The sequence below is a fragment of the Pristis pectinata genome, chromosome 6 (assembly GCF_009764475.1).
Source record: "Pristis pectinata isolate sPriPec2 chromosome 6, sPriPec2.1.pri, whole genome shotgun sequence".
In the NCBI taxonomy this organism is placed as follows: Eukaryota; Metazoa; Chordata; class Chondrichthyes; order Rhinopristiformes; family Pristidae; genus Pristis; species Pristis pectinata.
Window position 1 is genome coordinate 19,420,599 of NC_067410.1, and position 12,326 is coordinate 19,432,924.

General features: G+C 42.2%; 1 protein-coding gene across 1 annotated transcript in view; it reads left to right on the forward strand.

The window, feature by feature from the left end:
• The window catches only part of syn2b (synapsin IIb), a 277,798-nt gene that overhangs the window by 148,760 nt on the left and 116,712 nt on the right, over window positions 1-12,326 (forward strand). Inside the window, 2 exon segments of the mRNA XM_052017352.1 lie at window positions 4,251-4,266; window positions 4,268-4,309. Of these exon segments, the coding sequence (XP_051873312.1) occupies window positions 4,251-4,266; window positions 4,268-4,309 (58 nt within the window).

The following is a 12,326-nucleotide window of genomic DNA, read 5'->3' on the forward strand; positions in this document are numbered from 1 at the left end:
CTATGGTTCCCACATCCCACCCATGAGAGATCAACTTATTAGGGAGGCTAAGAACACAAATAAGCTTATTATTTTTGATTAGTGTCACAGTAATATTTTTTGACTCAGTTGTTTATGCAGAACAAAGTTCAAGTGTAATCTCAATCTTCTCTTCAAATAAGAGTTCTGTAGGTGTGTACACTGTGTCCTTCTACTTCAGCAATAAGTTGTCCAAATGATGTTAATATGCTGAAGTTTGAATATCCCTACAGTACTCGCTTCTTGAGAGTTTCCTTAACTATTCTGACTGACCTCTTGGCTGCTCGTTTGAAGCTCGATATATGAAGGAACAAGAGTAAGCATGATCCCATTTTTTGTCATAATATTTGCAAACCACACAAATCAACTTTGAGGGCCTTGGTCAGAAGTAGACTCTTCTGCTAAGCTGTGATATGTACCTAGGGCCCTCAATTTATTGATAGTACTTTAACTACTGGTGCATGTGCCCTTGCATTTCATTTCAATCCACACTGGGTCAGTGACTATGGAAAAATTAGGAAACCACGGTTCCCTTTTTCACAAAATTCTACATGTCCTCTCTGAGAAGATCTATTAGTCCATGTCCAGAGCTGCAGAAGGAACGTTGTGGAAACACTCAGCAGATGACTGATGAAGGGTCTTTAACCTGAAACGTTAACCTTGTTTCTGATTCTACTGATGCAGCCTAACCTTCCAAGTGTCTCCAATGGTTTGATGGCTTATTCCTACAATTTGGCATATTTGCTTACCAGTGATTCCAGGTCAATTGTCCAAGCAGGACCAGTAGGCAAAGCTTCTTGCAAATGCTTTCATACTTGACTAATCACTTATATTCAGTACAAAGTTTTGCCAAATTCTTTTCCAGCAAATTAGTAGATATTATCAATCTATGACCCCCCTCTTGATGCACCCCTATTCAAATGTATCATTGCAAGCATTGCATACTAGTTTCAGTTCCTTGTCTATACATGAGTCAAATTCTGACCCATGTTTTGAGTGTTTACCCACGAACCATTTTCATCCTTGGGTCTTGGGTCTTGTCTGCAACAAATTAGGAAGTCCTCATTGATTCATTTAATGTGTGTATGAAGAATGTAAATGTACATAGAGAGTTAAGGATGAAGTGAGCAAAAGCAGAGCAAAAGGGAGGGGATAGACAAGGTTCTGCAAAGGATGAAGTAGGCTATATATAGATGCAAGAGAATTAGAGGAAACTGCGGAGATAATGGGAAAATGAAAGGATGGGAGCATAGGGGTGGGAGAAGCTTTATTGATCGGCAGAGGGTATAAGAAGGGAGCCACTTTGCTGAAATCCTAACCTAAGTTAACTTGAAATTTGGGTACCTCTTTCTCCCACCACGGCATGCCACATACACAGAAAGCATGCAAAGGATAATCAAATGGCAGAATGGAAATAACAAAGAAAATAGAATTAAAGGCAATATGAGAAAAAACGAGGTGGAAGCCAAGGAGGAGAGAGAGAAAAAAACGGTGGTATGCAAGGTAAACACATTGAGCACATTCTGTATCTTGTTAACAGCACCACAGGAGATCAATAAAACATACAAAATCCCCAACATGTGACAGTAGTCAAGCATTGCTGTTGAAGCCAGTAAAATCTATTTAACATTAGTCAAAAGAGATTCGCATAATTGTAGTTAAAGGTTTTATTGTGCAGTTGCAAAATGGTTGGAATCCTTGGAATATCAAATCAAAACGTTAACATCAAAGCTTGTGTCAGAATTCAGGGACCCATGCTACCATGGCATTTATGAATTCATTAATTATCTTCAAAGTTGGTTGCCATGACGAGTGTTCCAGACACTGCTTCCAGGCTTGTTTCAAATTATAACATATTCAAATGTAACATTGAAATAAATTTGTTGAAGGACAGGGCTTGTGTGTGCTTTATACATTGAAAAAGATGTTAATGTTTTGTTTTCATGTTACACATGATCTGCCTGCTGCCAGGGAAGATAATATTTAGTCAAAAACTGGTTTATGTCTAATAAGTAAGCTGTGTTGTTTGAGTTTAGTTCTTTTTTACTAGCAGTTGTTATTAATTGTTTTTCTGCATTATGTTATTCTCTTTGCTGGAGAATACTGCCTTCAGTACTGTATCTGCCATCACTGGAAGCCATGTACTGTTTACTGGGTGTCCTTTGGATACAGAATGCGATCTGACTGTGCCTGCTTCAGTTCCTTTAACATTTAATGATCAGTGAGTTGCACTCGCACTGTATTTCCATTAATCAAACATATGGCAGCTGGAGAACATGCTTCATCTGTTACCCTGTCTGTGCCACAAAACGAATTTCGCTGCATTTGCATTAAGAAATAAAAGCTGTTCTCATTTCACAAAACCTGCAAAAACAGAATTATAATTCATAATGAACTGAACAATGTAGACTGGTACAATTTAGCACAGAGGTTGGTATTATTGTTCATTATGTTTAAAGTAGTTTTGCAGGTAGGCTACAATTATGCAAAACACAAAGCAAACTTTGCATATTGTGATGTATTATTGACTTTTCACTGCTGTCAAAATCTATTTGTGGTGATCCCTGCATAAAACCTGTATGGGGACAATTATTTTCTTCGATAAGCCAGTGTACTATGTGATTGTTGAAGAGCACTGATGTGTGGTGTGCATAAAGGCGACATGGTAGTTAATTCAGGTTATTAAAAGGAGTCTGTAAGAATTGAATACATTGAAAAATAAATCCCCTGTGAACCACAACATTGTTAACGTTCATCTAATTTCAAAAATGCTCAAATCTGGGATGAAAGATCATTTCTAAATCCCTTTGTCAAGGGATGTAGAAGCACTGTGCAGTTATTATTTTATGATTTACTTTAGTTACCATGAACTTACAACGTCCAAATGTATAAACTCACAGCTATAATCTGTTAAAGATGGATCAGCTGGACAATGTATGAGAATTGCATCGATGAATCAGGGAAATGTCAAAGCAGTTTGAATTGCTTCATCCTTAGTAGCTTGCTGTGTATACATAGAGTCATAGAGAGATACAGCATTCAAGAAAGCCCTTCAGAACATTGAGTCTACACTGACCACCAAGCACCCATTTTCACACTCATCCTATACTAACCTACATGATGCTGGAGGAACTCAGCAGGCCAGGCTAGCATCCATGGAGAAAAGCAGGCGGTCAAAACGTCTCGGGTCAGGACCCTTCCTCAGGACTGAAGATAGGAAAAGAGGAAACCCAGTATGTAGGAGGGAAAAGCAGAGAGGTGATAGGTGGATAAAAGAGGGGAGGCGGGGTGGGCACAAGGTGGTGATAGGTAGATGCAGGTAAGAGATAGTGATAGGCAGGTGCGGGGCACAAGGGGAGAGCAGATCCACCAGGGGATGGGTCAGAGGTAAGGAGAGGGAGAAAAAAAAAGAGGCTGGGAAAGGGAAGAAGAGAAGAAGCATGGTGGTTGGGGGGGGGGGGGGGGGGGGTGGTGTGGAGGGGTTGTGGGGAAGTGGGGAGGGGTATTACCTAAAGTGGGAGAATTCAATGTTCATGCCATTAGGCTGCAGTGTTCCAAGATGGAAAATAAGGTGCTGTTCCTCCAGTTTGCACTTGGAGTTCTCCTGGCAGTGGAGGAGGCCGAGGTATGATATTACAGTCCTCAGTAAGGTAAGGACAGAGAGGAAAAAAAAGGAGAAAAAAAAGTGTGATAGTCCTCGGCCTCATCCACTGCCAGTTCATGTGTTGAACAGCTGCTACCTAAACTTGGCTCCATCTTCCTTCCCTTTGCTTTCTGCATCGTAAGGTTCTGTGATATTCAACTGCTTCTTCTCGTCTTAATTCACTGAAGTCACAAATCCTCTCATCATGAGCATATTGGTACTGGTTTACTTGGTGACTGGTGATTATAGGATCAGTAATCAGAAAAACTCACAGGCTAGAGATTCTTGCTGTGGACTCTGTTCTTTAATAGCCCTATTTATCCTTGTTCCATGCTCCCACCTCAACTACAAATGGTTGTCTAAAGTTTCGTGTTTTGTTTTGAAGCCTGTATATATGTTGCTGTACATGTGTCTCATCTCCCAGTTCTTTCAGGTTTATGTTATTTTTACTGGATCCTTCTAGCCTGACATTTATTGTTATCACGAACAACGGCCAAAAAGCTATTTTTTAAAAGATAGCTGTTTTAAGTGTTACCTATTTTAAGTGCTTTCCAATTGGTAGAAAATTTATAATTTTCTTTCTTCTTAGGGCAAAACTGTTCCGTGGGAAAAAAAGTCCATGGAGAATATGATATCAGAGTGGAACAGGTCAGTATTCTTCCTGTCTTCAAAGTTGTTGTTGTTCATTACCATGAAATGTTAAGTGAGATGTGATTAATGAATGGACATAATAGTTTACCCACCTAGGGTAAACCACTAATCCTGGTTGGCTAATAAATTGACGGTTAATAGAAGACCATTTTGACAGTTCCCTGGCTAAATGATCATGGTGATTAAATACTCTATAGCCTGTCTCTCTATTGGATTCAGCAGTAAAGATTAAGGAGCTGTCATCTGTGAAAAATAGTTTCCACTATTTCTTCATTGGTGGTGACAAACAGTAGTTTTCTGGGATTGACAGCAGGCACTAGAATAATGACAATTGGCATCTGATGCCAGCAGATTGCAAAATGAAAATAAGCTGTATCATTTCATTTGTTTAAAGCAATAGATCTCAATGTTGTACCAAAACAAATAATGATTGTGCCTATAGAGATACAATTGTTCATCTGACAACTCTCATGAAAATACCCTTTTTGCCTTTCATTGAAGTAGCTTTAGCTGTTGTATGCAGTGGTCTCATTTGCTTCATGAATCTCCATTATGTTTTGTAACATAATAAAAAAACATTACCTGCTCACGTCACAAGAGTATAACAGCGGGATAATAACCACCGCTGGTGACATTAATGGCAAAATAGATAAAGTGATCATATGATATCCCTGTATTTGCCACTGTAACTGAGATATCAACCCATTTGTTTACAGGAATTTGTCTGCTATTTTCATTAATTATAACACAAAATCTCACATCCAGCTGGAGAAAGTTTTGCTTACTTTTATTCCATTTGGACTAAACATGCATTCAAATGATTTGCAATAATACTTTAGGTTAATGTTTTGACTTTTGCAGCATTAGAGAATTTATTGATTCAGTTTGACTAATGAGCAGAGGAAGTTTCCCCTCCCCGGGCTCCATTTTAATCTCCAGGTGATTGACCAGCAGAGTGCACTAGTGAGCTGCCCATGCTTCAACAGTATGACTCCTTACATCGGTTAGTAAATGACCCCACAGTTTCAGAATTCTCACCTCAAACGAAAGAAAGAGTGTAATATAAGAATAAAATAACAGATAAATGTATTTTAAAAGTATTAAGTATTCCTAGGCTATCAGGAAAAATAGAAATTCTATGGCAATTGCATTTGATTGTTGGCTTCAGCTGTAAAATCATAATAAACTTAAACAAGATATACATCCACTTTATTTTGAGAAAGTTGCACCAGTTAGATTACGGAAAGCATGAGCTGTACAGAACATCAAATGAATAATTAAATTCTTCCCATCAGTAACACTTTTGCCAAAACTAATCTCTTGCGGCCTTTAGAGTTACGAAGGCCTCATTAATTTTTAAAGATCATAGGCTCCCTATGCTACATTATCCTGTGGGTTCCATCTGGTGGTGATCAATAGTGTGTGCACCCTCTGGAGGCAAGAAGTGAATCAAATCCACTACTGTCTAGAAATGAAAAGGTGCTTGATTAATCTATCACATAGCACCCTAAGGAAATCAGCTGCTTTGGGTTTGGGAAGTTCACAGGGGAGAGAATCATGAGGTCAAAGAAAGTGAGGGATCGGAAAGGGTTGACACCAATTGCTAGGTGAAGGAGTCAGGATCAAGGTCACTAAAAAGGTTGGCAATGGTTGACAAAGGGGCCAAGGCTGGGTGGAATGTTGGGACGGGTCAGGTTGGCAGAGTGCTTGGTAGGGGTGGGGTATTGCGAAGATGGTAAGTTTGGGGGGGTAATGGAAAATTGTTACCAGAGGGAGAAGTGTGCGTGTTTGAGGGAGAGCCAGGCAAATATGCTGCTTAAAAAGAATATACCTGAGGTAGATTTCCAGTGCTGTACCAGGACCTGATGAGACAGCATCCCAATGAATAGCATGGAAGTAAGCCTCCCAGACATTGTGAAACCTCTTTCTACACGAGCAGCTAATGGACAAAGTAAGCTACATTCAGGGGGATGAATATCAGCCACCGTATGCAATAGGATGCTACTGTGCAACTCCAGGCTCCTCCAGCATTTTAGAAAATGGAGGATCCAGAAGGAAAATCACAGACATAGATCACCCTTGTGAATTTCTTTGGTCCCAGGCTTACATACGCCTTTCATTGTGCAATTGTTTCATTTCACAAGCTCAGCTGCGGACTTTCATTGGAGGAGACTGTAGATGGTCTTTAGTTATGACAACAAGCTCAGAATCTGTAAGACCCAGCTTCAGACTGCAGCTCATTAGTGTGAGAGGCAACTGTTTGTGTTGTCCGGCTGATGAGCAACAGCAAAAGGCAACAGAAAATGAAGTGGTCCGTGCTTGCATGCAGCAAGATCTAGAAAACATGGGCTGATAAGTAGCAAGTGACTTCTCTACCACACAGGTGCCTGGCAATGACTATCGCTAACAAAAAAAGGTCGAACCACTTGCCCTTGACATTCAATGGCATTACCGCCACTGAGTCCTTCACTGTCAAAATCCTGGGAGCTGCCTTTAACTGTAAGTCAATTGGACCAGCCACAAAATTATCGTGGCTACGAATGGATGGGGATCCTGTGACAATTAACTACCACCAGGCAGATGCCACCAGGCTCAAGGACAGCTTCTTTTCCACTGTGATAAGACTACTGAACAGTTCCCTTATGGACTCTTGACCTCACAATCTACCTTGTTATGACCTTGCACCTTATTGTCTACCTGCAAAGCACTTCCCTCTAGCTGTGACACTTTACTCTGTATTCTGATATATTTCTTACCCTGTACTACCTCATTGCACTGTGTAATGAATTGATCTGTATGATTGGTATGCAAGACAAGTTTTTCACTGTACCTCGGTACAAGTGACAATAATAAACCAACACCAATACTAATTCTCCACAGCTATTCCACGATGTACAATAGGAAGAAAGACGAGGGGAAAAGAAGGGAGGGGGTGAAAAGCAGGAAGCTACATCTGCAGAGAATCTTCAGACAATGGATTACTGGAGTTCAGAATGCTTAACATCCCAGAGGCCATTTTTCATTTTGATATCCAAGCTCATGATGACAGTAGTTGGGTTTCATAGTGGAAAGCCAGCCTTGCATGTCATATATTTGAGCTTGCATAGCTGCAGTGGAAGGTAAGATGGTACATTGGGATTGGATCCACAGATCTGATGCTGCAGGCAATCACCCATTGCATGCCTCACATTTTTGCTGGATTAATGTTGGCCAAAAATTGTGGAGAAAGTTGTGCCACAGAAAGCATGGAGGTGAAATCCTGGATGAGGAGATGCAAAGCCCAATGCCAAGTTGATATTGCCCTCTGTTTTCCCCTCTTCACCAAGAAAGGAAGAGCAAAACATCTGTAAACCCTCCCATGTCACCATTACCAGTTGCTGCACAGCACACTTTCCCCAATGAGTTACTTCCTCCAACAGTTGCAAAGCATCTTCCTTTTACAAGTGCAAATTAGCTTAAAGAAGAACGGGTTAGCATTATGCAGACCAAGTTGGAATCTTATGGATGGATGTGCAAAGCAAGTGTGTGGTTAGTACTGACTAGACACAAAAAAACATTCTTAATTGTTGTTTCGATCTAACATATATAGAATGACTGTGGGTTAGTTATGTATTACAAACATACTGTACAGCTATTGGGACTTTTCAATTGCTCCCTCCACTTCTTTGTATTCTGGTAGTAAGTTTTAAATTGCCTGAGGTGAGATCTATTTCTTTTTCATATTGCACCATTTTCATGTTTGATATTTTGATTTTTACCTTACACAAACTTTGTTTCCCATAACCATTCTAGTTGCTTCTTTGCTGGTTTGTATGCTGGTTGTGCACAGTTTGAATCTCCTTTATGCAAATACCAGCACAATAGCTGCCCTTGCGTGGGTGAGAGAAGTGCTCAACTGGTGATAAAACCAACTGTTAAAAAGATGAATATTCACTCATTAGTCCAAATTTTCTTAAACCAATTAAAGAAAATAGCAGCCACCGCACAACTAACTGTTGAATGGTTCCAACAATTTGACTTTTTCCATTGCGGAAACATTGCGCTAATCTCAGTAGAATGATTAATAAGTACAGATTGCTAAAAGTGGTATGGTCGTGATCAATCTCACCCAGTCTCTGGTGAAGCATACATGGTTCACTGAACATAACACCTTTCCTGAACTTCAGTGAACCTCACCCTATCATCTCCTCAGGATCCACTTGACCTTTACCTCGGACTCTCCCCACTATCCACTTTCTTTTTCTTAGGCAGTCCCTCGGAATCAAGGGTGATTTGCTTACACTCTGGTTTTGTGGATTCTGAGGAAACTGATTGATAAAGAGGGTAATTTAGGAACCACAGACTCTTTCACAGATGGTATAGCAGGTGCCTGATGGGACAGGTGGATGGGTGGATAGTTTGGGAGGTGAACACTCCTTCCACTACTTATCCTGGGCTTCTGTGTGTTCCCAATGCATGAACTCAAAATTTTCAAAACCTTTCCTCTACTTTGAACAGGTGTAGGCTAGAGATTTCCAGGAGTCAGTGGGGACGTTGCATTTCTTTTCAAGGAGTCTTTGAGCACAATATTGAATCTATGCTTCTTACCACCTGGTAATCTTTTTCCATGACGGATTAGAGCATCTGTTTCAGTGTGGGTCAATGGAACTGAGTGTAAGTATGGCCTCAGTGCTGAGGACGTTGGCCTGGGAGAGCACAATGACATTGGTTCACTTATCCTTCCTGTGAATTTGAAGGATTTTCGGGAGACAATGATGGTGGTATGTCTCCCGTAACTCAAGGAGGGAAGAGATCACTGATGGTTTTTATGCCAGTTCTGAGATATTTATCTTCAAACATCCTTTTCCTCAACTGACCAAAGGTTTGGTGGCACATTGAAGTTGGTGTTGAATTTAATCATTGGTGTCTGCCTTAGCAGGGAGCAGTTTCTGAGATATGAGAAGTGATCTAATTTTCCAGTGTCTTGCAATTAACCTTAATTTTTTTGGAGGGTAGTGATGGCAGGTTGGCAGAGGATTTTTGTCTTGCAAGTATTGAGTGTAAGGCCCACCCTTTTATTTGTTTTAATGAACTAATCAACAATAGCTTGGAGCTCGGCATCAGAGTGTGTGCTAATGCAGCTCAACCACAGAGGATGGGGTGACCTTGGTTCTGCAGAGTACTTGTCGAAGGTTGAACGGTTTCCTTCAGGAAAGGGGACGGTGCACAATCCTATCTGGATGCATCATGACTTGGTATGGCAACTGCTCTGCCTGGGACTGCAAGAAACTGCAGAAAGTTGTGGACACAGCCCAGCACATTACAGAAACCAGCCTCCCCTCTAAGGACTCTGTCTATAACTCTTGCTGCCTTGGTGAAGCAGCCAGCATAATCAAAGACCCCACCCACCCAGGTCATTCTCCCCTCTCCCATCAGGCAGAAGATACAGGAGCCTGAGGGCACATACCACCAGGCTCAAGGACAGCTTCTATCCCACTGTGATAAGACTATTGAATGAGATGCACTCTTGACTTCACAATCTACCTTGTTATGACCTTGCTCCTTATTGTCTGCCTGCAATGCACTTCCCTGTAGCTGTGACACTTTACTCTGTATTCTGTTATTGTTTTTGCCCTGTACTACCTCAATGCACTGTGTAATTAATTGATCTGTACAAACAGTATGCAAGACAAGTTTATCACTGTACCTCGGTACAAGTGACAATAATAAACTAATTTCAATACCACAGTCAGACTTGTCTCCTGCCTTGAAGGTTGTCACAATTGTGACATCTCTGAGGTCCCCTAATATCTTTTCCTCTTCCCAGATAAGGACAATGAGATTGTTGATTTGTAACTAAAGGTCTTCCCCAGAATTTGTACAGAATTTGTCATCATGGTGCACAGATGTGGCAGTTCTGTCTCAGTCCTGTTCCCCTGACCTGGAACATCTGGCGGTCAACTGTTGTCCATTCCACCTGCCAAGGGAATTCTCCGCCATCATCCTGGTAGCAGTATACGTTCCACCCCTAGCAGACGTCAGGCTGGCACTGGAGGAGCTGAGCACCGTGATCAACAGTTATGAGACAGCGCATCCTGATGCCTTCCCGATCATCACGGGGGACTCTAACCAGGCCAACTACCATCAACATGTCACCTGCAGAACCAGAGGAGCCAAAGCACTTGATCACTATTACACCACCATCAATAACACTTACTGTGCCATCCCACACCCGCACTTTGGCAGGTCTGATCACCTGTCTGTACTTCTCCCAACATATAGGCAGAAACTGAGGACCGCAGCACTGGTGGTGAGGACCGTGAAGGTATGGTCAAGGGAGGCAGAGGACTGTTTACAGGACTGCTTTGAATCAGTGGACTGGGCTGTATTCAGGGATTCATCTTCAGATCTCAATGAATATGCCATTGCCGTCACTAACTTCATCAAGACCTGTGGAGAAGTGTGTGCCTTTCAGAACATATCGAGTCATCCTAAACCAGAAGCCCTGGATGAACCAGGAGATTCGCAGTCTGCTGAGGGCTAGGTCTGTGGTGTTCAAGACCGGTGATCCAGAACCCTACAAGAGGTCCAGGGCCAACCTTATGGAAGGCCATTGTGAGAGCAAAAGGGCAATTCTGAATGTAGCTAGAGACATGATCGGACGCACAACAGCTGTGGCAGGGTTTACATGTCATTACTTCCTATAAGGTGAAACCTAACAGGATAAATAGCAGTGATGCTTCACTCCCCGATGAGCTCAATGCCTTTTATGCACGTTTTGAAAGGGAGAATAACAATACACTTGTGCAAATCCCCACAAAATCCAACAACCCTGTGACCTCTGTCTCAGAGGCCAATGTCAGAACATCCTTGAAGAGGGTGAACCCTCGCAAAGCGTCAGGCCCTGATAGTGTACCTGGCCGGGTACTGAACACCTGTGCCGACCAAGTGGCTGGAGTGTTCAAGGACATCTTCAACCTCTCACTGCTGCAGTCAGAGGTTCCCACCTGCTTCAAAAGGGCAGCCATCATTCTGGTGCCCAAGAAGAGCAGGGTGAGCTCTTGACTAGGGAGAACTCCCTCGGCAGGTGGAATAGATAACACTTGACTGCCAGATGTTTCAGGTCGGGGGAACAGGACTGAGACAGAACTGCCACATCTGTGCACCATGATGACAAATTCATTCACACCTACTGTGATGAAGTGCTTTGAGGGGTCAGTTATGGCTAGAATTAACTCCTGCCTGAGCAAGGACCTGGACCCACTGCAGTTCACCTACCACCACAACAGGTCTACAGCAGGCTCAATCTCACTAGCGCTTCACTCGGCTTTGGAGCACCTAGATATCTGAAAGACATACGTCAGGCTACTGTTTATCGATTACAGTTCAGCATTCAACACCATCTTTCCCTCAGTACTGAAAACCAAGCTTCAAAACCTGGGCCTCTGGACCTCCCTCTGCAACTGGATCCTTGACTTCCTTATCAGGAGACCACAGTCAGTGCGGATCGGCAATAACATCTCCTCCTCGCTGACTATCAACACAGGTGCACCTCAAGGATGTGTGCTTAGCCTACTGCTCTACTCTATCTACACTCATGACCGTGTGGCTAAGCACAGCTCGAACACCATCTACATGTTTGCCAATGACACCACTGTTGTTGGTAGAATCTCAGATGGCAATGAGGAGGCATACAGGAGTGAGATAGATCAGCTAGTTAAGTGTTGTAACAACAACCTCTCACTCAACGTCAGCAAGACCGAGGAACTGATTGTGGACTTCAGGAAATGGAAGTCAGGAGAACACACACCAGTCCTCATTGGTCAGGGGTCAGCGGTCAGCAGGGGAAAAGGTCAGCAGCTTCAAGTTCCCGGGTATCAACATCTCAGAGGATCTATCTTGGGCCCAACACATTGATGCAATCATGAAAGAAGTCACACTAGTGGCTCTACTTTGTTAGGAGTTTGAGGAGATTTGGTATATCACTAAAGACTCTTTCAAGTTTCTATAGATATACGGTGGAGAGCATTCTGAA